The sequence below is a fragment of the Melospiza georgiana genome, chromosome 3 (assembly GCF_028018845.1).
Source record: "Melospiza georgiana isolate bMelGeo1 chromosome 3, bMelGeo1.pri, whole genome shotgun sequence".
NCBI lineage: Eukaryota > Metazoa > Chordata > Aves > Passeriformes > Passerellidae > Melospiza > Melospiza georgiana.
Genome location: NC_080432.1, coordinates 29,060,773 through 29,085,341, shown reverse-complemented (window position 1 = coordinate 29,085,341; position 24,569 = coordinate 29,060,773). Strand labels below are relative to the sequence as shown.

Genomic DNA, 24,569 nt, shown 5'->3' with positions numbered 1-24,569 from the left:
AAGACGTACTAGCAAGCTGTTTTTCTGTGAGACTCCGAACATTGCCGTTTGTGCAACATCAAAAAGGATAATAGATGTATACCTACTCCCTGGTGTATGCATCCTGCATTGGAAGTATTCTCCTCTTAGTTGTTTTGCTGTCCACATATAGTATCCACGTTTATATAGAGTATCCATAGCTCATACAAGCTGGTTAGAGAGCAAACAGGAGCTGAAACCAGCTATGTCTGCAAGTTTTTTTCATAACTTGAGTTAAGGATTAAGTGCAATGTCAAGGACTACAAACACTGGTCTTATTTTATACCACAGAATGTCCAGTTCTGGCCTGGAGCTCCTGCACTGCACTGTGATTGAAAAGGATGGCATCTTTGTGGAGACATGTATATTTTATGTATATAAAGCTTCATCTTGTGAAGTATAGAGCTGCATCTTCCACATCCAAGTAGAATTGGATATGTTAATATTTGTAACCAATGATATGAAACAATGCTTTGAGAAAAAACTCACATTTTCCACTAGCAATTGCTGAATTTCACCTCATCATTTTTATTCATAGCCACAGGGAAATTTAATGTATTTTGCCTGTTGTTTGCAAACACTGCCACAGGTGCTGTCTTGGTACTCACAGCTTCCAATGTGTATTGAGGTGTAGGGTGCATTCCCACCACACAGCCTGTTTAAAATGGACACATTAAGACCTTACAGCAGCCCTTCAATACCTGAAAGGGGCTTATAAGAAAGATGGGGAGAAACTTTTTGGCAGGGCCTGTTGTGATAGGACAAAACATAGGTGGATTTAGATTATACATAAGGAAGTTTTTTACAATGAGGGCAGTGAAACTCTGGCACAGGTTGCCCAGAGAGGTGGTGGATACCCCATCCCTGGAAACATTCAGGGTCAGGTTGGACAGAATGCTGAGCGACCAGTTGAAGACGTCCCGGGTCTTTGCAGCGGGTTTGGACTAGATGGGGACTTTAAGGGTCCCTTCCAATCCAAGTGATTGTTTTCCCCTGGCTTAGAGCCATGGTTTCAGCTTGAAAATAACCTGTACCAACACATACAACAGGTAAGAAGCTCTTTTTGATGCACTGCTGAAGTCCATATTCAGTTGCTGGTGTTTTCACGATTGTTAGATAACTCTTACAACTGTAAGATTTATCCCAGCAAGTCACAGATGGCTCATCCAAGGGAGGAATTTTTAATAGCCAATACATGGTGTAAGGTTTGGCAGGAAAATTCACACCAAGGTCACACATCTAATCCCATACATAGCTTACTTAGACCACAGAGACTTCAAGCAATACAAAGGCTATCAGCTTTATTAACAAGTAACAAAATGTACGCACATAAAAATTTTCTAAAGAACAAATCCTGTGTGGGACTGTGTCCTCATCCCAAATCACTCCCTATAAATAAAAATGTTCTTGTTTTGAAGAAAGGTTGCTTGTTTCACAAATATCTATTACAGGAAGTGTGTGTTTAGAGAGGGTGCCCAGGTTTCCTCCTGTCAGCTTTCCCTGGTAGAAGCCAAGAGATTGCCTGCTCTCAGTGCTAGTCACAAAAGAAATTATTATATTGAAAAAGAGAGTTAAGAGGAAAAATGTTTTGAGATTACTGAAGATTAAACATTCTTTTATTGCACTTCAAAGGTAAGTGAATATGTTATAATATACACAAAGTACGCCATAGTTGATTCAAAGGACTCTGGAAAAGAAAGAGGTGTTTTGTCTTTTGACTCATTTTGCACAGCTCAGATAATTTGTTCCTGCCTTGAATTCTTAAAATTAATTAGACTATACCTCCTTCTCTCTGAATTTCAAACTCATTTATCTTCCTTTTTTTGTTTGTTTTCTTTTGTATTCCTACAATCCAATACCTGGAATGGTTAGTCATATGTAACCCTTTATCCTTAAACAATTCCTAATCCCACATGAAAAGGATGACTTAGACTGTACACTTAGAGAACTGCTGACTAGAAAATAAATCCCAGTATTTTGCTTGAAAACTTCTGGCAGGGAAAATACTTCCAGAGCATGTTGCTTCCTTCCTGCTATTACCTCATCTGCTTACGTAAATCTGGATTCTGCCGCAGGGAATTATCACACTCTTTTGCTCATCTGCATCAGAGCAGTGTATCCAGTGTATCCCACATAGCTGCCCATTGGAAACAGGAGACAGGGAGCTGCTGCAGAACATCTGCTTCCTGGTAACCAGAGTACTCAGCCAGCAAATGGCCAATTTTAAGTGCCTGAGGGAAGGCAGGCAATCCAACACCACACTCGGATGTGCACACAGCATATTGTGTTCAGCCCGTTGTATTCAGCACTGAGAAAAAAACCCCAAAACAACCAATTGATATTTAATGCTCAAACACCAACCAACACACATGGATTACCCCAAGTGCTGCACAAAAGGATCCTGAGAGAGGTCCACAGGCCGAAAGGTTTATTATAGCAAGGTCTGTAGCTAATGGCATCCATTGATTCCGACAGTGAAAGTTACCTTTTTGGGAGGAAAAAAAACTCTGAAATAAAAGGAGGTTGGACACACAGAGGCCCCCGAACCCTTTATCTTTTAGGCTTCTCTCCAATGTAAGAGGTGTCCCCCTTAGTGGTTTTCCCCATCAAGTTCCCCATCAGACATCCCTTCACACAATGTCATTTGCACTGCGTGATGATTCATTGTTCAACTTTGGGCATCAGATCTCCTCATTTAAATGGCAACCCCTTCCAAAGAGAGCCCATCTTACACCAATATTGGGCTTTGAAGGTATAAGGCTGTTTTGGTTCAGAGCAAATTTGGGAGAGAATCTCTAAAGGCGCTCTTCTAGGAAAGCAGATTCAATCGGCCTCTCTCCTTAACCGGTCTGGGAGAAAATACTTCTTTGGAGAAAATGTTTATTAAACAATAAAACTTAAACACTTAAATATTAAATGTTTAAGTTTTATTGTTCTTATTGTTTAAATATTAAACAATAAAAATCTTTGCTGCTCTAAAAGAGATGACAAACTGAAAAAGTCTCCTCCCCGGGCTGCAGTTCAGCTCACTCAGTCTCTTATCAGTCCCTCTGGTGCTGGAAATGTTGTGGGCCAGGCCCAGCCCGGTGGGCCACAGGTGCTAGCTGCTGATGCTCTTCTGGGTGTTCAGTCCAGAGCAGGTTTCAAGAGGTTTAAAGAAAAGGGGAAAAAGAAAAAAAACTACAGTCCAGGGAACTTCTTTGTCTCAGCTAGCTAAAACTAACCAAAAAGCAAAGGAGAGCTCTGTCCCGCTGTCTGTTCATCCACAGACAACACAGTCCAGGAGCAGGAATGTGGAGGAGTGAGTGCAGTGTCTGAAAACAAACTGCGTGCTTCTTCTCTCTCTCTCTCCTTCACTCTCTGGAACAAGTCTTAAAGGTGCAAAACTTATTATTCAGCATAAACAGAACAAGACGATTCGGGATAAAAGCATCATATAGTCAACCCAGGATATGAAAGCAAGGCAAAAACATTGCCAGTGCTTTGGGAGAAGGTCACAGAGCTGTGAGGAAGACTGGATTTTGATTTGCAGATGGAAAGCTGGTGGTGCAACACTAGCTCTATTTGTAGCAGTTCCTTTAGGAGATATTGCTGGAGCAGGCAGCACACAGATGGTCAAGATGTGCTATAGACTATTTTAAATGTGAACAAAGAGTCTGATCCTTAAAGTCACATTTGCAAAATAAGCTGAGATCAGTAGATGTCTCTGTATGACCCTTTGTTTTCACCACAATGTTCCTACATAAAAGTAGGTTATCTTGAAACAGTTAGTCTTCAAGAATTTGTTCTGTGCATTTTCCAGTAACCAAAATAACAGCTTCAGAAGCAATTTCAGCACTGAAAGTTAGAGTCGCTCTTTACACTTTTCACTTAAGTGAAAAATGTCGCCTTACAAAACCCATTTTTTTGGTAAAACTGCATGTGGCATTCTACATAGCCAGTTGACAAGACAAATATATAACAGAGCTAAACAAGCAAACTAGTTTTCCCTTCACCACTATTTTTTAACTATTTTGTCCTCAAAGATAAAGCAAATTTACTTACAGTCATCATCAGTACACAGGTTCTTGTTGGTAAGCTTCTCCATAAAAATTCCAGTGGTGAGAGGACACATTAATCTGAGACATAAAAGTAAAATCATCAAGTAAACACTTTGTGTCACTTTTCTTTGCTGCAGCACTTGCTGAGTATATGCCAGGTCCAGCAATCCCCACCTTTTATGGAAGAGGCAGACACCTGGACAAACACACCAGGCTAATAGAAAGGGCCTATGGCAACAATCCATCCCACCAGAGGAGCTGTAGGCAGGGGGAAAACCTCAGGACCGACTCATAAAGCTGAATCTCCTCCCAAAACCACCCTGTATTAATATTTTAATCAGCAACTGTATTATTTAAACATTCTAAGCCCTCCTAGAGCTGTCCATAGCCTTAATCATACTTCAAGCAAAGTCTGAGAATGAAAATTTAGTCAGACCCTGGTAAGAAGCAAATGAAATTACAACCTTCTTAATACTCCCGTCCTTAATTTTCACAAATGCTGCCTGACGAGCGCAGTCTTCTGTCAACCAAAAATCCTCAGTTGCAGAGATTCCCCTGTTCCTGCCTACAGAAAGGACCTACTGGGATGATAGCAGATGGATGCAATGTAACAACTGATTAGGGAGCTGTGCAAGGCAGTAAAAAGACTTTTCAAGTCATTAATTAAAATTTAAAATCTAAGAACTCAAGCACTGCATACTTGTACAGGCAAGACCCCTTCCACAGGGAGATGCAGTCAGAGCAAAACACAGAGGTCATTCCAGGACAGCAACCATTTCACTTTTCATTACCTAGCTGAACTCTGTTGAGGGTTTGAAGGTCCCAGACCTTCAAACAGGGCCACAGGCTGACTTAAAAGGTCCCCTTTACAACAGCACAGCAGTCAGGCTCCAAACCCTTAAAGTGAATAAAGGTGAAAAACAATGGTAGTCATGTGCACACAAACTAGTGGGAGGACATGACAGCATAATTATTATCTATAAATTTATGACTGCAGCAGGAAAAATCCAAGGTTATGATGGAATAACTGCTCTTACAGACACATTGGAATGATTTTCATTTGCAAGTATTAGAATACTTGTGAAAACACACATACACAAAATCACCAAAAAGAATGAAAAAGTACATAAAAGGAGATAGGATGGTAATTGAAATGACTGTGAAAGAGACATAATTTTGCAATGTAGTCTGGGAGCAGATGAAACTTCAATTTTCTAAGTCTTGTGCAAATAAAGGTGGCTTATATTGCAGACACAAAACCCTACAACTTTCTAAAGTGATTTTTTTTCTGAAATATTTAGAACAGTTACAACTCACAATACTATATCTGATTACTTCACTGCATCCAATGCATTTCATGTCACACAAAACCTATAAAGTTTTTTAGCAAATGAGAAAAAATAAAGTAAATCAAACCTTGAGAAACCCAGAAGCATTAGGTCATGTATTTCAGAAAAGCTTGGCTAAAAATCTGAAACTTTTATGTTTCCTCTCAGGACTTGTTTCTACTGCCAGTCACCAAGACAAAACCAAGTTGAATCGCATTACTGCCAAACTATAATCAATTTCTAACTGTACCTGGGGAGAAAAACCACTAATGATAAGCTGTATTTCCTAAGTGAAAAACAGTTGTCCCCTTGATAATGAGGTTGAATGTTCTATTTATTCTGTATTTATGCTGGCATTCAGCATCCCTGATCATACTTTTGCTCTGGAAAGAAAGCTATTTTTAGCACTCACTTCTGAGAAATAAGGCTCACCTTAAAAGCTCCTAAACTGAATAAAGCCCTGCAAGGCTAATCAATAATGAGACAGACTTGAGGAAAAAATATGGCTCGAAAACAGCATATTTATATTTTATTTTATAAAAATTAGTATTTCAACAGAAAAAGTTACTATCCGGGTGATCTGTGAAAATTTTACATGTGCCCTGGTCATTGTGGCAATTCTATTTGAGTCTTATGTTTTCTGCAGAGAACAGCAAACATCAAACATGGTAACTGACATGAGTATCAGTGTTTTTAAAAAAAACACCTGTCCACAGAAGTCCTTTATAGGATCATATAGCTATTTCTTTGCATAAGTGATTTTCATGGCATGAGATGGAGTGATCTTGAATCCTTGGAGAGCGTCTCGAGCAGCCCCTGCTTGGTTCTCATTTTCAAACTCCACAAATGCGATGTCATGGCGCCCTGGCACTAAGCGTACTTCTTTGAATCCGGGAAACCTTTAAAATAAAGTGAGAGTCAAAAAATACTCCTTACCTCAATAATACAGCTCTCTTCAGTAGCTTCTTATCAGAAGCATCTACTAGTGCAATAGTTATTGCTAATGGAAGATTTAAATTGAAGGGTTTTACATGTTCGATCCTTAGAACTATGTCTCAATTAAGAAATATTATGTGGAAGCAGTTTAATTAGAGCTGCACACATACAGAAGCAATCTAACTAGCTTTAAAACGGCTCCTGCTGTCCTACAGACTTTAGTATTACAGTCACCAGCTTGAATCCAATGCAAATTGATAGCAGATAAACCACACAATCAAAACCAGCTACGAAAAAGATCAGATTTGCTTTCTGAACCAAGTCATCAGAACCAACATCTGTAACCTTGGCAGTAAGGCTAACAGATAAAATACCTTCAGAAGAAACCCTCATTGCTAAGAAGTGAGCTTGTTAACTGAGAAAAATCACACAGGTTACAGAAGAATTCAAAGGAGAAATAATTTCTATTCAAAACTTACTGATTAAATAACATGGACAGCATCATCTCATTTGTTTCCTCAGGCAAATTATTCAGGAAAAGGATATAGTTTGGTGGGTTATCAGGCACCTGCAACAACAGAAGATCAAAGCTCAGAAGACTATACATAGTTGCATACAGTTCCTTTGCATGTCTGCATGATTATTTGAACTAAGACATTCCTTTAGTTTTGCTCATAACATTCTATCTGGGCTTCACCACACCTTTATCAATATGCAGACAGAGCCCCTTCATTCTTTTACACACATATATTAATTTGGAGAGGTTCTTACTTCCACAAAAATCACAATACCATACTGTCTTAGATGTCACATTTAAACTCAACTAGTCAAGAGCTGACATTGCAGTACTCTCTGCACCCAGGTGCCACAGCAGTGCTTGCAGTGCTATTCAAGACACCTGTAAGGCAGTGGTAGAATGTATGAAGGACTCACATCCTTCCAGAAAGCAGAGGGTAGCCAAGCCCTGTTTACCTGCAGTACAAACAAAATACTGAGTATCTCTGGGCAATCAAAACTCACAAAATTCACATGGTTTTATTACAGAGCTCAATTAAAATGTAATTAGAAACCCCTTTAGATTTAGAGCTTTAGTCTTGTAACAGATTAGCCTGCTAATATGAATTTGTAGCCACTCACCACAGACAAGGCTGAGTAGTCATCTGCTGATACTGAAATCTTCCAGTCATCAAGTAAACTATAAATAAACTGGACACCCCAACTTCAAACATCTTCAAAGCAGTGACAAATAAAAAGCCTCAGCAGAACAATCTCCTTCTACTGATGGAAATATTCTAGGTAGTGCCATTAGGAAACAAACTTCTGATGTTCAAAAAAATACCCAAACACTCAGTGCTGTGCTTTGAGGCAAACTGACATGCACATATTGCGCCTGAAAATCCAGGGAGCAGGACCTTTTCCCCTGTTGATTATGTATGCAGTGGCAGTACTCAAGAAAGATGCAGGGCAGACCAAGATATTCTTCTATGGTACTTGCTCTCCTGTAAATCCTGGCTCTTTACCACTTTCACTTCTAACATGAATCATTTAGAAGGTCACTGAGCAGACAAGATGAATGAAGTGTAGGGAGCTGTTCCTACATCTCCACACAATCCTTTGGAAAGTAAGACACTTGTGAGAAAAAGGAAGAAGTGAGCAGAGAACCCTCAAACTCCTGAAATAAGGCTTTTAGGCAGATATTTTGGCATCCCATGTTGTCCTCCTTTTCTTTATCTGCTGCCAGAAAAAAGTAAGCTAAAGGGAACCTATGAGCAATGGAAAAAAAAAAATTAAGAATCCTTCAACTGATACTAAGCACAGTCCAAATTTAAGAATCCAGTATGATTTTGTAATAGTGCTGTTTTCTGTATAGTAATAAGAAACTGCAGATTTTCATTTCCTGTCAACCAGATATAGTAAAAAGGGATTTGTTTTGTTTGTTTACTGTCATGTAGCTGTTAGACAAATATCTCATAGGACAAAAATAAAGCTGTAAAATAAATCCTCACATTTCCATGTGTAACAAACTATTATTCATAGAGAATAATTATAAACATTAGTGCTTTTAGTGATAAAAATAAAAAGCATTACCTGATTCTGTGGTGTAGTCCCTGAGGCACTGGCTGAATTCTGTGTTGCTCCCTAGCAAGTAAGGACAAAATAGTTTTACAAAGGTGTTCCATTAGAAATAACCAAGCACATATCACCATGTTTCTCTACAATTCAAGACATATGTTAAAGGTTTTTTTGAGCTGCAATCCAAGAACATTTGGGTGCCTATGAGACACTTCTCAAAGGGAACAAATCCTGTGAATTTTGCTTGGCTCCAAAACCAGGCAAGCAAAAGAAATAACATCAGTACTACCTGATCAATCTAATGGCTGAGTCAAGTATTTCTATACATTACAGAATTTTACTTAGTAGACAGGAGAAAGTAGTTTTGAAAATGAAGGCCTAGACAAGTATCCTGGTTTCACCTGGGATAGAATTAATTTTCTTCTTAGTACAGTGTGGTTTGAATTTATTATGAGAGTAACACTGATAACGAACTGATGTTTTGGTTGTTGATAACGAGTGATTGTTTGTATCAAGGACTTTCCAGTTTCACATGCTCTGCTAGTGAGTAGGCGCACAAGAAGCCAGGAGGGAGCCAGGAAAGCTGACCAAAACTGTCCAAAGGCACATTCCATAGTACAGAATATCATGTCCAATATATAAACTCGGGGGATCTGGTCAGGTGTTTTGATGTTTTCTGCTATACTCCAGCACAAAAGCTACTAAGTGTTGTTACTTTAGACAAACCAACCCTTAGTGGAGATAAATTCCAACCTAATTCCTGTTAATCTAACATGGAACATGTAATATCTAACATAAATGAATTCTCTTGTTCTCATTTACTATTCTTCTGTCCTTATTAGGCAACATGGAATTAAACCACTGAAGAGAAGAGCTGGTTGAGCACTTGAAGCTGTTGGAAAAGAAATGAAATTTAGCAAAATATTTAATTATAGTGAGTTGTGTGTGAACTGGTTTGTTAAAAAAGCAGTTTTGTAGCCGTTGAAAAGTGTGTTGAGTTTTGTGTGTAACCTAGCAGGTAGTCTTAGGGATTTAATAAATAATTAAACTAGTGCAAGAAAGTAAGAATGCTAACCTGTCTAGAGGCAGCATACAATGCTCTTAGAATAAGATAAGCAGAGGATTAATGATCTTGTTTGTGAACCAAGGAATGTATCACAAGGGGTCTGTGACCAGGCAAGGGGAACGGGGAACTGTTTCTTGGAGGCTAGGCAAGGGGAACGGGGAAACTGTTCCTTGGAGACTTTGTTGTGAATCGCATGTATAAGAGGGAAGCACCCATACGTGAATTTGGGGGCTCGGACTTTAGGGACGTGAGTCCCCCAGTTCCCCGGGCCCTTAATAAAGCACCCACAAAACTTATCCGAGTTTTGTGTCATTTATCAATCGGGCAACAGTTTTCTGGCGACCGCGGCAGGACTCCAAGGGCTGCTGGGGCGGTTCGCGTCCCGATCCACTCCAAGCCGGCACCGAGCACTTCTCGGGGAGTCATCGGTCGTGCCCGACCCCCCGCGCCTGTTGGACAACTGCCAAGGTAAGCCCGAAGGTGCTTTATATTGGAAAAGGTGATAATTGGATTTGGATTTGGTGGTTGGTAAAAAAAGCCTAGGCTCCGGCCATAAGACGTCTAAGGACGCAGGACCGGAACTCGCCTCCTGTTTGTTTTAGGGAAGGACGGCGAGAAGGTATATTGGTTTAAGGTATATTGGTTTATTGGGATTAATAGTGGAATTAAAGGTTGTAATATGATGTCTTTTAAAACTTTTAAAACCTTAGTGCAAGCCAATGGTAAAATACCTGGAAATACACCATTAGGTTGTATATTGAAACGGTGGAAAAGTGAGGGGTATTATCAAGAATTGGATAAAAGCAAAATGATAGATTATTGTAATCATTGGTGGCCTGAATATGAGATTGGGGAAGCGGGATGGCCGGTGAATGGTACACTGGAATTGGGGATAATGGAATATTTGATGCAATTTTTAAGGAGGAATGAGAAATGGGATGAAATACCATATTTGGATTTGTTTTTCGTTTTATATCGGAAAGAGGAATGGCAAAAGGAATGTGGTATCTTGGTTTTAGAAGTGAATGATGAAAGGGAGTGTGTGGGATGTAAAGAAAGAAAGGAGCGTAATTTGTATCCTTCAGTCGCGGAAGATTTGTCTTATTGTATAGCACCTCCAAGGGTTCCGGTTGCTCCTAATGTGCCCCCTGCTCCCCCTGCGGATATTGCTATAAAAACGGGATCTAGTGAGAGTGATAGTGATGGTGGTGATGGTGAAAAGAATGAGAGTGTTAAAAGAACTCCGTTAGCAGGGCGGACTCGCAAGGGAAGGAAGGGGCAGAAGGGGCCACAGTTAATTGCGCCGTTAAGGGAAGCTGTGGGACCACAGGGAGAAAGGATACTTATAAAGGTGCCTTTCTCCCCCGGGATTTGGTAATATGGAAGCAATCAGCGGGGAGTTATCGGGAGGTTCCTGAAAGGGTGGCAAGGGTGGTTAAAATGATAATAAAGACTCAGGATCCGGACTGGAATGATTTACAGATATTATTAGATACTATAATGGATTCCACAAAAAAGGAAATGGTTATTAGAGCCACTAGAGAAAAGGCTGGAGGTAGCGTGGAAGGTATACAACAACAGGGAGAAAGAAACTGCAAAAAGACAACAAGCTAGTATTCTGGCTGTAATGCAACAGACAGGGGCAGGAGGAAGACCCATTAGGGGTCGAGGTCGGGGAGGAGCTAATCGCGGACAAAGGGGGTTGGCAAGAGGTCGGGGAGGATTTGGGTTTGCACCTAACATGGGGAGGTTGGATCCAAACCAATGTGCGTTTTGCCGACAATTGGGACACTGGAAAAATGAATGCCCGGTTAGAGGAGGTATGGGCATGGGAAACATGGGATTAAGGACAGCCCCAATGGGAAATGCCCCGGTGGGAGGACTCACGGGAGGACCAGCAGAAGTCGCTCAAGCACTAGTTTTGGGAAACTATCAGAATCAAAGCTGACTAGAAAAGGATTTAAGGCTAGTTTTAGAAATAGATGGAAAGGATCAAGAATTTATGGTAGACACTGGAGCTACTTATTCTGTACTCAATAGACGATTGGGACCTTTGAGTGACACAACGGTACAGGTGGTGGGGGCAACAGGGAAGCTAGAGGAACAACCATTTTTACAACCTTTAAATCTTAGGTTTGGGGGGAAGGAATTAGATCACCAATTTTTGTATATGCCAAACTGCCCCACACCCCTTCTTGGCAGAGATCTGTTGTCCCGACTTAATGTGAAAATAATATTTGAAGGGGGAAGGGTGAAATTGGAAATACCTGAGGAACAAATAGCAGGCATTTTTGTGATCAAGGAAGTGGATGACTCTCCTATTCCAGAAGAAATTGAGCAGGCTGTAGTACCCTGGGTATGGGAGTCAGGGGTCCCCGGAAAATCTAAAGCTGCGCAGCCAGTAAAGGTGGAACTAAAGGAAGGGGCCCGACCAGTGAGGATAAAGCAATACCCCTTGAAGCTTGAGGCAAGGAGGGGAGTAGCCCCGTTAATTAAACAATTTTTGGCTCAAGGAATATTACAGGAATGTGAATCGGAGTATAATACTCCAATTTTTCCAGTAAAGAAACCTAATGGTAAGTACCGTTTGGTACAGGACTTAAGGGCTATTAATGAAATAGTGAAAGACATACATCCAGTAGTTGCTAATCCTTATACCTTGTTAACATCTGTATCGGAGGAGTTTAAATGGTTCTCAGTGATTGACCTTAAAGATGCCTTCTTCTGCATCCCACTGGCAGTAGAGAGTAGGAAATATTTTGCCTTCGAGTGGGAGAGTCCTGATTTTGGGAGAAAGAAGCAGCTTATGTGGACGAGACTCCCACAGGGATTTAAATGCTCCCCTACTATTTTTGGAAACCAACTGGCCAAGGAGCTGGAGGAATGGAAGATAACCCAGGTAACAATATCCCCACCCTTGTATGTAGTCCTGCAGTACGTGGACGACATTTTTCTGGCTACTAAGGAAAGGGAAATGTGCGTGGAATTAACAATTAAATTACTCAACATGCTTGGCCAAGCAGGGTATCGGGTTTCTAAGGAAAAAGCTCAATTGGTCAAAAATAGCGTTATTTACCTCGGTTGTGAGATCACACAAGGGCAGAGACGTTTGGGAGTAAACCGAATAGAGGCAATATGTGCTATTCCTTTGCCTCGTAACCATCAGGAATTGAGATCTTTTCTAGGAATGGTGGGATGGTGTCGACTGTGGATCATGAATTTCGGTCTCCTAGCCAAGCCACTATATGAGGCCTTGAAGCAGCATCGGTTGGAGTGGACGACACAGCAAAAGAAGGCCTTCCAGGAATTGAAGCAGGCACTAAAGGAGGCCCCAGCCCTAGGACTCCCTGACGTGACCAAGGAATTCCAGTAGTACGTGAATGAGAGGCAAAAACTGGCATTGGGGGTCCTCACCCAGAAGATGGAATCCTGGAAGAGGCCAGTGGGATACTTCTCTAAACAACTGGATTCGGTAAGTTCCGGGTGGCCCTCGTGTTTACGAGCCGTGGCGGCAACAATAATTCTTATTCAAGAGGCCCGGAAATTGACTTTGGGGGCAAAAATGAAAGTGTTTGTTCCCCATATGGTCATGGCCGTTTTGGAGCAAAAGGGAGGTCACTGGCTATCATCCAGTCGAATGTTGCAATACCAGGCCATCCTGAGAGAACAGGATGATATTGAAATAAGGACTACTAATCATGTTAATCCAGCAGAGTTTTTACGCAGTGACCAGGAAGCTGGGGGACTGGTGCATGATTGCGTAGAGGTAATTGAACAAGTATATGCCAGCAGACCCGACCTAAAGGATGAACCATTGGAAGAACCTGAATGGGAACTATACACTGATGGATCCAGTTTTGTCGAGAATGGGACTCGCTATGCCGGGTATGCAGTGGTAACATTGGATCAGGTAATAGAGGCAAAGGCTTTGTTACCTGGAACTTCGGCCCAGAAGGCAGAGGTGATTGGACTCACCAGAGCCCTGTATTTGAGCAAGGACAAAAGAGTTAATATCTGGACAGATTCTAAATATGCCTTTGGTGTGGTTCATGTACATGGGGTGTTGTGGAAGGAAAGGGGGCTTTTGAATTCACATGGAACCAACATCAAGCACCGGGAAGAAGTGCTACAGCTACTGGATGCGGTACACAGTCCCAAAGCAGTTGCAGTAATGCATGTTAGAGGACATCAGACTGCGGAAGGAGACGTTTACAGAGGAAATCGATTTGCTGATCTTACAGCTCGGCAAGTGGCACGGGAAGTATGGACTCAAATGGCATTGGTACCGGTAAGAACAAATCCGGCTACCCCATACCTGAATCAGGAGCCCAAATATTCAATAGAAGATGGAAAACTAATAAACTTGCTAGGGGCACAGAAGAATCAACTTGGGTGGTACGTTACACCAATGGGACAAATAGTGGTACCTACCCGCATAATGAAATTTATTTTGGAATCAGAACATAATAAATGTCATTGGGGGGCAGAAGTATTGGTAAAATTTTTGAAGAATGAGATAATCTCTAATCAGATGTTAACAATGGCAAAAAGAGTTAATGCAATGTGCCCAGTATGTTTGAAAAATAATCCAGTAGTTAGGAGACAAATACAAATAGGAAAGTTGCAAGTCGGGCCACAACCAGGAGATTACTGGCAAGTTGATTTTTCTGAATTGCCTAGGGCACAGGGATACAGATACTTGTTAGTGTACGTATGTACGTTCTCAGGGTGGCCGGAAGCTTTTCCATGTAGAACTAATCAGGCTAAGGAGGTGGTAAAAACCTTGTTAAAAAAAATTTGGAGTACCTTTAGGATTGTCATCAGATAGGGGTCCGCATTTTATAGCCGGGGTAGTGCAGGAATTAGCACGAATGTTAGATATAACCTGGAATTTGCATACCCCCTGGAGACCTCAGTCTAGTGGGCAGGTGGAAAGGATGAATCAAACCCTGAAAGGACAAATCAAAAAGATTTGCCAGGAAGCTAAACTGCACTGGCCTCAAGCTTTGCCTTTGGCCCTACTCAGGATTCAAATTAAACCAAGGGAAAAGGTAGGCGTAAGTCCATATGAGATATTATATGGCAAACCATATCATGCAACTGTATTAAAAGGGGAGGTACATGTGAGTGGGGACCAGGCGATTGCAGAGTATGTTATGTCACTTAATAAGATCTTGAATTCTTTAAGAAATACGTTACAGTGGAATAGACCGCTCACGCTAGAGAATTCTGTCCACGACATCCAGCCTGGGGACCAGGTGTACGTCAAGAAGTGGATCACGGATCCGCTACGGGAATCATGGAGCGGGCCCCACCAGGTGATGATGACGACCTATATGGCGGTGAAGGTCCAGGGGATGGATGCTTGGATCCATTACACCAGGGTAAAGAAGGCACCGTTCCAATGGGAAACCCAGATAGTATCTCCAACCCGGATGATCTTCCGCGCAAAGCCGCCTTCTTAATTATATTACTGCTAGTGATCATGAGACTATTACCCGTTCAAGGGTCTACTCTAGTACAGGTTGAAGAAACAAAGGTTACAGTCATGGAAGGGATGGATGTTCAATTAACTTGTGTTATCTTTGACAGCCAGAGAGTTGAGGCCGGTGAAGTTATTGCAATATGGCAACAGGGGGCTGAAAGAAGCCGAGGCAAGATAGGAGTCGGTTAGGATCAGGATAAACAACAAGGAAACACGGTACTGAATCTTACCAAGGTAACCACAAACAACACGGGAGAATATACATGTTTGGTCAAAATACGGGATAGTTTTGATTACAAAAGAGTGAGTATGAGGGTTTTGCCATGGACAGGGGATCGTGCTGAAAACATAAAGGTTAATCCAGTATCAATGGCAGTGGACATGTGGGATGGGCCACCTCTCAAAATAAATTGTTCCTTCCTAGTAAGATCAAGATATCAAAGGAACCTTTGGGTCAAATGGTGGAAGCAAAATAGGGAACTGACCTGGGACAGAATAGAGGACGGGACCAATTGGTGGGGAAAGGAAGGCAAAGGTTGTGGGTGGTCGAGTGTCACTAATCCTAGAATAGGAAATGCATGGTGGAGGCATGACAGAATGATGTTATCCTTACAGAGACACGGTAGGAGTAGACGGGAGGTTAATGATACAATAGAACGAAATACTGAGCAGGAAAATTTAGTGGTAGGATTAATCAGAGATTTTGGGATCATGCAGAATGTGACTAAAATAACAGCTTGCCTGCCATTGCCACAGGCTGCAGGTGAACCAATTCCCTGGGGAATAATACCAGTAACCAAAATGCCTGAAACATTCAAGAATGTTTCATGGTCCTGCCAGTCAGTTCCCAAACCAGTAGATGTATAGAGGGATTTGTGTATGACCACTCGGGCTATGACTAGAGAGGAATGTGAAAAGAAATCCAATCATTATGGTTGGATTCAAAATTCCAGGAGGTGTTTAATTGCAACCCCAATAGATGAGCCATGCAATACAGTACGAATAAGAACGAAATCCCAACAAAACGAGATGAGTTGTCAGAATGTCACACAGAATTTTGACACCTGGAATAGTTGGAAGGCATTATGGGGACCTAGTGTTTTGGAACACTATAATTACCTTGGGGAAGTACAATGGTGCATCCAATGGTCAGGAGTAAAGAATCAGTCACATTATAGGGCCCTTATCACGTCTACATCTTCCCGAGAGTTCAGACCGCAGAAAGAGGATTGGAATTGAACTGAGGTTTTTACATGTGATACACCGGAAGACCGAATCGGATTGGTACCAGTGAAAATGGCATTAAAGTGGGGATGCGAGTGTAGGGGGTATGATCACACGGTTAGCAGAGAGTCCATGGATGGACCTATAGATTGCAGATATACTACTGTGCATAGCCCTGGAAATCTAGTCTGGGTGTTGGGACACGGACAGTGGACCACACATTTACCTCTAGATGGATCAGTAACACAAATCACCCTAGGGGTTCCCGCATTGTGTCCATACTGGAAACAGAATAGATTGATCCAAAGGAAAGGACTCAGAAAGAGGGAAGAATCCCTAGAGGAGCAGTGGCATGAACCTGGCTCAGGAGTGCAATTTGGATGGATATTGGAGTCATTATTCCCTCCGGTAGCGACATATCGAAACAGGGAAATGCTCAACAATTTGTTAGGACAGACAGAAAGGTTTGCAGCAGCTACTAAGAAGGGATTTAAGGATCTAAATTTGCAATTGCAAGCTACATCAAGAATGACCCTACAAAACAGAATGGCATTGGATTTGCTACTGTTAAAGGAACATGGAGTTTGTGGTTACCTGAGTAGGAGAATAGATCATTGCTGTGTACACATTCCAAATGTTACACTTGAAGTTGAGAAAGATATTTCTCAACTGGCAGAAGTGGAAACAAAAACCAAGGAAATTGAAAGGGAAGCACAGCATAATTGGATAGGAGCAGTATTTGATTCTTTGGGGCTTCACCTGTCTGGCTGGATTACGTCTGCTATACAGTATGTACTAATGTTTTTAGTATTTCTAGTGACTATATGGATTGTATAGAGATGCCTCTTAGGTGTGATCGAAAAGGAAAAGAGGCGATCTCTCCGGCTGCTGAAGGTGATGACCCGCGGGCTGCAGAATGAAGAACACTCCCCCCCTCGTTATGAAGATGTTACTGTCAATACTGTTGATTGAGCATCCTTGCAGCAGGACTGAAGGATGCTCAAAAGGGGGGAAATGTTGGAAAAGAAATGAAATTTAGCAAAATATTTAATTATAGTGAGTTGTGTGTGAACTGGTTTGTTAAAAAAGCAGTTTTGTAGCCGTTGAAAAGTGTGTTGAGTTTTGTGTGTAACCTAGCAGGTAGTCTTAGGGATTTAATAAATAATTAAACTAGTGCAAGAAAGTAAGAATGCTAACCTGTCTAGAGGCAGCATACAATGCTCTTAGAATAAGATAAGCAGAGGATTAATGATCTTGTTTGTGAACCAAGGAATGTATCACAAGGGGTCTGTGACCAGGCAAGGGGAACGGGGAACTGTTTCTTGGAGGCTAGGCAAGGGGAACGGGGAAACTGTTCCTTGGAGACTTTGTTGTGAATTGCATGTATAAGAGGGAAGCACCCATACGTGAATTTGGGGGCTCGGACTTTAGGGACGTGAGTCCCCCAGTTCCCCGGGCCCTTAATAAAGCACCCACAAAACTTATCCGAGTTTTGTGTCATTTATCAATCGGGCAACAAAGCCAGTACTAAAGATAAGCCCATTCTCCTTTTTTTTCCTTTTCTTAAGAGGCTAGTTTCTATTTTGGTTTGTTGTACATTTGCCCTCCATCTTTATTTTCATCTGATAATAACAAAGGTGGATAAAAAAAGGAACAGCAAGGCTACATAACCAGCTCCCTCTCCTTCAACTTCTAGTAAATGCTCAAGAGCTCTAGATAACCCACAGACCCCAATTTAGGGAGTTGAAAAGCAACAAAAGACAATATCAAGTCTTAAAAGAATTATTTAGAATAGCTTTTGTGTGTTTTTTTTTTTTTTTTTTATGGAGGTGTTTTTTTTTTTTTTTGTTTGCTTGGTTTGTTTGTTTGTCTGTTTGGGGTTTTGTGGTTTTTTGGGTTTTTTTTTCTGAACAGAGAAGCAGCTTACCTGGATAACCTTTTTATTTGGTGCATTTGCTGACTGTTCCAGAGTTTTAGCTTTTTTCTTTTCCTTTCTTTTTTCCTTATCAGCAAAAGTCCCACGCATTTTAGAGATGATATCGGAGTCTGTTTTTGCATACTGAATACGCTTTTTAAAAGAAAAAAGAAAAACAGAGTATATTCTACAGGTAATAATGCAGAACATTTTGCACCACTTACATTAACTGTGTGTTTACACTTTTTTTTTGCAGAACCTTTTTATACTAGTAACATTGTTAAAAAGTGTAGGTACACTTAGAAAGTAACTAATTCTCATAGTTTTTTCTGAATACAATTACAGAAGTCTAAGAAAAAACCCTAATATGCAAATTACTAATTTTAGTTCATTGAAATCAGAACTCTATTTTATCTAACAACAACTTTTTAACATCTGTCAAGGCAGCACCTACAGAGAGATACAGTTGAGCTACACTGAGAACAACTGAGAAAATCGGCACTAGCTTCTATTAAAACTGTGAGTTTTCAGTCCCATTTTAAAGGAAGTTAAATTTTAAAGTGATTTCTCAGATTTCTGCAGAAACGTAAATTCAGCAAAACCCAAACTTCCTAAACAGAAAAGGCAAGTATTCACCTCAATCCCAACAGGACTGCATAAATGCTGCTGTTCTTTTGACAAAGGCCTCCTACAGCTGAAGGTTAAGCAGATGCAGGTATAACTATACCAGTGTGCAACATTATTATTTATGCATACAATCTTATTGTTTTTCCTATCAGAGACTACCTCAATACAAAACTACACAACAGCTTAAGATTTTCTTAATGCTTTTGTTTAGCGCTTAGAGTATACGTGCTGCAGGCAATGTTCAAAGATGGAAGTACATTTGAAAGCTTATGAAGCCTCAATCCTTTTACTTCTTATTGAGTTCTACTGAGCACAAAACTCCTTAAGGATAAATGGTGGACTGAGTTTGCAAAATTCTGTGTTAAGGATTTAATTAGAGAATCTGAAGGTGTTAAGGCAAATAAATAGCTTGCGGCTCAGCAGCACAACTGTCACTGCTCAAAGCCATAAGCTGAGAGCCAGTAGAATTGTACCCATCTATTGCTGAAGTCATGGGCCATTTGCATGTATTGTTACACCTTACCAACAGCCGCAGAATTAAGAGGTGCTTAACTGTCCAAGCAGACAAGAACAAAGCAGGTCAACTGTGCTGCTCTGCATACCATGAAGCACATTACTAAATCATGTTCTATCAACCAGCACTGTATTTACTGAAGTACTGAACTTTACTAAAGTTATTCTGAAGTACAGCTACTTGGTTTGGTGATCTACTGTCAAGCAGAACTAGCCATCAATTTAAAAAAGAAAAAATCAATGGTCACATCTGGAAAGCAAACGGGAGATCTTCACCCTTCTCACTGTTACCTCAAAAAGGAAGCATCACATTCTAGCTATACATTACCAATCTAAGAGTAGTTAATGTTACTCTACATAAAGTAATTGAAAACTAATCTAACTGCAATAATATTTCAGAATTCATTTAATTGGTTCAATGGAAGACATGATGAGTAAAATGAAAGTATTTAAGATCTTAAAAACTTTAATCCAGCATAGAAAAACAAAAAGTCCCCCATGTTAAGTTCAAAGTGTGTGCGTTGTAACTGCAGTCTCTTCAGCATCCCTCCAGCTTGCACAAATGTAGATACTCATCAGGATGTGACCGGAGCAATCCTTTGGTAACAACTACATAGGAGAGGTCATTCCCAAGGTGCAAGTACCAAAAACACTGTATCACACCATCAGGGTATTTTTCTTCTGTACAAAGGTAACAAAATAGCTTACCATTGGTTTCCCATAAAACGGAAAGCCTTGTAGCTGTCTCAAAGCATTGGTAGATGATCCAAGTTCTTTAAATATAACAAATGCCTGTCCTCTCATCTTCATAGTTTTTAAAGCCACAATGTCGACCACATGACCAAACTGTGAGAACAACGCATACAGGGACCTCTTCAGCTCTGGGGACCAAGGGAGAAAACAGATTATAACAGGTTATGTGCAAACTTCCACTTCTACCGAGTCTGCTGTCCTATGGGAACAATGTTTTTTAGAAGCTTTAGCTCACACAGCGAGTACATGAGTTTGTCAAAACTGTTACATCATTACAAGTTTATTTGTCCAGGTTTTGTAAACTAGTGTGCAACATTCCGTTTCATACCTCAAGGATTCAGGTAGTAAAGAAGTTGTAATGCCATCCATTCTACCATTCCAAGGGAATCACAATTACATAAAGGTATGCAAAAACGTATTTTCATACAGGTATATGCACACACAAGTATGATGCGTAACAGCCATCTCGGACTGATCAGAAAATCAAAACTGAAACAAGTAGCAGTAAAGAGATATGATGCAAAACAAGAATGCAGAAAAATAGGCTAAAAGGCTAAAAAAAGTTGGAAATTTTGGTTGTAACCATTTAATCAATTTTCTCACCCATATTCTGGATCCAAATTATTTTTGTATGAGACTACTGCAGCTTATGGATTTATTTTAATTATCTACCATTACCTGAATACATGCCAAATTAAACCTTAGTACTATCCAAATCAAGCTAAATAAATAATAGGTACTGTGTAATCATTCTAACACAAAACCCTTACATTTTAACTATTTTAGCAATATAAGAATGCTGTCTCTTCTTTATTGATATGGAGACTAGGTAATATCAGTCCACTGTCATTTTCTCCACCTGCTCCTGACTAACTATATTAACTATACTTTTTTTTATTACTATCAAAACACTTTCCCTAAAAATTACTTTAAGACCTGTATTAAAACAGAAAGTAATTTGTAATCTTAACAGGTAGTCTAACACCCTACGAGATTTAACAAGACCAAGTGCAAGGTGCTAAACCTGGGTCAGGGCAACCCCCAGTATCAACCCAGGCTGAGGGATGGACAGATGGAGAGCAGCACTGAGAAAGACTTGGGGTGATGGTGGAGAAGGGGCTGGACATGCGTACTCACAGCCCAGAAACCAACCATGTCCTGGGCTGCATCCAAAGCAGAGTGGGCAGCACCCTATGAGGGAAGGGATTCTGCCCCGTTCGGGTGAGACCCCACCTGCAGAGCTGCATCCAGATCTGGGGTGCGCAGCACAGGAAGGACATGGAGCTGTGGGTGCAAGGCCAGGAGACCACCAAGTTGATTAGAGGGATGGAGCACCTCTCCTATGAGGAAAGGCTGAGAGATCTGGGGCTGTTCAGCCTGGAAAAGAGAAGACTTAGGAGTGATCTTTGGCCTTCCAGTACCTGAAGGGAGCCTACAAGATGGAGAAGGACTATATACAAGGGCTTGGAGCGACAGGACAAGGGGTAATGACTTCAAACTGAGAGGAGGCTTAGATGTAATACTGGGAAAATATCCTTTACTGTCAGGGTGGTGAGGCACTGGAACAGGCTTCCCAGAGAGGCTGTGGACTCCCCATCGCTAAAAGCGTTCAAGACTGGGCTGTAGGGAGATCTCAGCAACCTGATCTAGTGGGAGGTGAATTTGTTTGCTTTAGCTACTGTTTCATTACAAGAAAGCGTTTGCCCAGAGCTTGGATAATGATCTCCTGCTCAGCACTTCAGAGACCTCCGGGAGCTCCTAAAAGCCCCTTTGTAACACAAGTGCCGTGTGCAAGGGAATGACCAGGCTTCACTGGACAACCAGAAGCGATCGGCAGCCATTTGTACCTTCCTTCTTGATCTTGTCATTGATATTGTTGATGTAGATGGTGTGGTTCGGCCTGATGTCCATTCTCGGCGGCACCCGCGAACTGCCTGCGGGCAGAGCACACAGGAGAGGCGTTAGCGAACCCCCGGCCGCGACAGCTGCCAACGCCGGCGACACCTCACAACCCCGAGCAGCGGCACCGCGAGTGGGGGGCGGCTTGTCTGTCTATATGTCTGCCCGCCCGCAGGCCACACACCCGCCCCGCTCCGGCCCTTTCCGGGCGGAAGAGGGCTGCGACGGCAGGACAGGAACTCCAGAGAAGAAGCCCCGAGCCAGCCCCTTCTTGCTCTCACCTGGATCTCAGATCCTGGACCCCGGGTCCCAGAGCCCCTCACCTCCCTTCCCCTGTCCGGCCTCCGCTCTCGATGGCGGCCTACGCTTCCCGCCCTGCCGGGACGCAGCGCAGGCGGCAAAGCCACTCCCAGAGCAGTCGATGCGCCGAATGCCGATAGCGCCGATGGGGAGCGGCGGGTTGCGCGCGGCCCGAGAGCGGCGGGATGAAAGTGTTGTACGGGAAAAACGCCAATCGCTTGTTTTTAAAATTTTAAAAGTTTAGTAGTAATAAAATGGTTATAAAAATAGTAATACAATTAGAGTAATAATAATTTGGACAATTTGAATTGGGACAATATGAGACAATAGAGACAAAGAGTTACGGACGTCCGGGTACGTTTTTCTGGGCGGCACAAGCCCGAAAAAGGACGCACGTTAACAGAGGATTAACCTTTAAAAACAATAGCTTGTTGCATATTCATACACCTCATACATGATGCATAAGTTCCACTCAAATACAGGATTCTCTCTGGTCATCGTCAACTTCTTCCTCATAAGCCAAACGGCGTCATCCTCTGCTGCGAGGCGGGAAGAAGTTAGTTTCTTTTGATAGTGGAGCAATAAATTCCCTTTCTCTGAAAGATTTAAGTGTGCTGTGACTGCTATCTCAGTGCGAGTCCTTTCTTCAGAAAAAAAAGTATCCTACATAGAATAGTTTCTATTTTAACATTTTGTTATAACCTAAAACTACGTTTATCACACTACTTCAAAGAATTAATACAGCATTCCTTTCTAACACAACACATATAATATTTATTTTATATGTGAAAAACGCCAATCACTTGGTTTTAAAATTTTTAAAAGTTTAATAGTAATAAAATAGTTATAAAAATAGTAACACAATTAGAGTAATAAGAATTTGGACAAATTGAATTAAGACAATATGAAACAATAACAACAAAGAGTTACGGACGTCCGGGTACCTTTTTCTGGGCATCAGGAGCCTGGAAAAAGGACACCCGTTAACAAAGGATTAACCCTTAAGAACAATAGCCTGTTGCATATTCATACACTTCATACATGATGCATAAATTCCATTCAAACACAGGATTCTGTCTGGTCAGTGTCAACTTCTTCCTTCTAATCCGAACAGCGCCTCCAAGCCGGGAAGAAGTTTGTTTCTTCTGATAAGAAGGCAATAAATTCCCTTTCTCTGAAAGATCTAGGTGTCCTGTGGCTGCTATCTCGCTGCAAGCCCTTTCTGTTAAACAAAGCATCCTACATAGCATCATTTCTATTTTAACAATTTTTAGAACCTAAAACTATATTTAACACAGTACTTAGGAAAATTAATACAGCATTATTTTCTAACACAACACATATAATATTCATTTTAATATTTGAGAAAAGCCAATCATAAAATACATGCATTTTTCACAATCCCCACTCTTATTCTTTGTAAATCATTTGGCTTGAGCAATATTTTTTTATCTACTTGCATCTTCTGGACTATGCTGGCAAAATAAAACAGGGGATTACACAAGTAAGTAATATAAAAACAGTTGTAACAAAAAATGAAAATATCTTAATTTCTTCTAATACATCACCCCACCAGCTAGATTTTAACATTGCTCTCTAATTTTTGGACTGGTACCTGGGTTATTATATGCATATATATTTTTTTCTTTGATTTCTTTTGCTTTTGCTAAAATGACTTTTCTGTGGTCATCAATTTTCAACAATCTGATATATTGAACTTTCTACAAACACCCCCTTCTTTGGCCAATAAATAGTCTAAAGCCAACCTATTCTGATACCCTACAGTTTTTGTTTGGCTTAGCTGACTTAATATTAACTCTAATGCCTGGGCAGCCTTATTTGCTACCATTTCTGTGACTGCTTGTGTTGGAAAAGAAATGAAATTTAGCAAAATATTTAATTATAGTGAGTTGTGTGTGAACTGGTTTGTTAAAAAAGCAGTTTTGTAGCCATCGAAAAGTGTGTTGAGTTTTGTGTGTAACCTAGCAGGTAGGCTTAGGGATTTAATAAATAATTAAACTAGTGCAAGAAAGTAAGAATGCTAACCTGTCTAGAGGCAGCATACAATGCTCTTAGAATAAGATAAGCAGAGGATTAATGATCTTGTTTGTGAACCAAGGAATGTATCACAAGGGGTCTGTGACCAGGCAAGGGGAACGGGGAAACTGTTCCTTGGAGACTTTGTTGTGAATCGCATGTATAAGAGGGAAGCACCCATACGTGAATTTGGGGGCTGGGATTTTGGGACATGAGTCCCCCAGTTCCCCGGGCCCTTAATAAAGCACCCACAAAACTTATCTGAGTTTTGTGTCATTTATCAATCGGGCAACAGTTTTCTGGCGACCGCGGCAGGACTCCAAGGGCTGCTGGGGCGGTTCGCGTCCCGATCCAC

At 41.2% G+C, this 24,569-nt stretch overlaps 1 protein-coding gene and 1 long non-coding RNA gene across 3 annotated transcripts; both read right to left on the bottom strand.

Annotated features, from left to right (window-relative positions):
* Nucleotides 1–1,619: 1,619 nt before the first annotated feature.
* Nucleotides 1,620–4,807, bottom strand: LOC131081505 (uncharacterized). The gene is made up of 2 exons (XR_009114264.1): nucleotides 4,063–4,807; nucleotides 1,620–2,326 (listed from the first exon to the last, which is right to left on the bottom strand). It is a non-coding gene; the product is annotated as an uncharacterized LOC131081505 (long non-coding RNA).
* A 1,080-nt stretch (nucleotides 4,808–5,887) lies between these two features.
* Nucleotides 5,888–22,264, bottom strand: LOC131081441 (U2 small nuclear ribonucleoprotein B''). 2 transcript variants are annotated; one of them, XM_058020580.1, is made up of 7 exons: nucleotides 22,159–22,264; nucleotides 21,826–21,912; nucleotides 19,934–20,106; nucleotides 18,098–18,238; nucleotides 8,411–8,461; nucleotides 6,802–6,890; nucleotides 5,888–6,285 (listed from the first exon to the last, which is right to left on the bottom strand). In XM_058020580.1, exons 2-7 carry the CDS (start codon nucleotides 21,887–21,889, stop codon nucleotides 6,126–6,128), a joined length of 678 nt encoding a protein of 225 aa, XP_057876563.1. In that variant the 5' UTR covers nucleotides 21,890–21,912; nucleotides 22,159–22,264; the 3' UTR covers nucleotides 5,888–6,125. The 2 variants fall into 2 exon arrangements, with proteins under 2 accessions (XP_057876563.1, XP_057876564.1); XM_058020581.1 differs by having other exon boundaries at nucleotides 22,201–22,263.
* Nucleotides 22,265–24,569: the final 2,305 nt, after the last annotated feature.

Excerpts from the sequence above, each read along its gene's own strand:
- LOC131081441 (XM_058020580.1), bottom strand. The coding sequence starts at position 21,889 with ATGGACATCAGGCCGAACCACACCATCTACATCAACAATATCAATGAC. Across the intron at positions 8,462-18,097 it reads CAAATAAAAAGGTTATCCAG|GGAGCAACACAGAATTCAGC; the intron begins GTAAGCTGCTTC and ends CTTACTTGCTAG. Across the intron at positions 6,286-6,801 it reads CTGTCCATGTTATTTAATCA|GTTTCCCGGATTCAAAGAAG; the intron begins GTAAGTTTTGAA and ends TTTATTTTAAAG.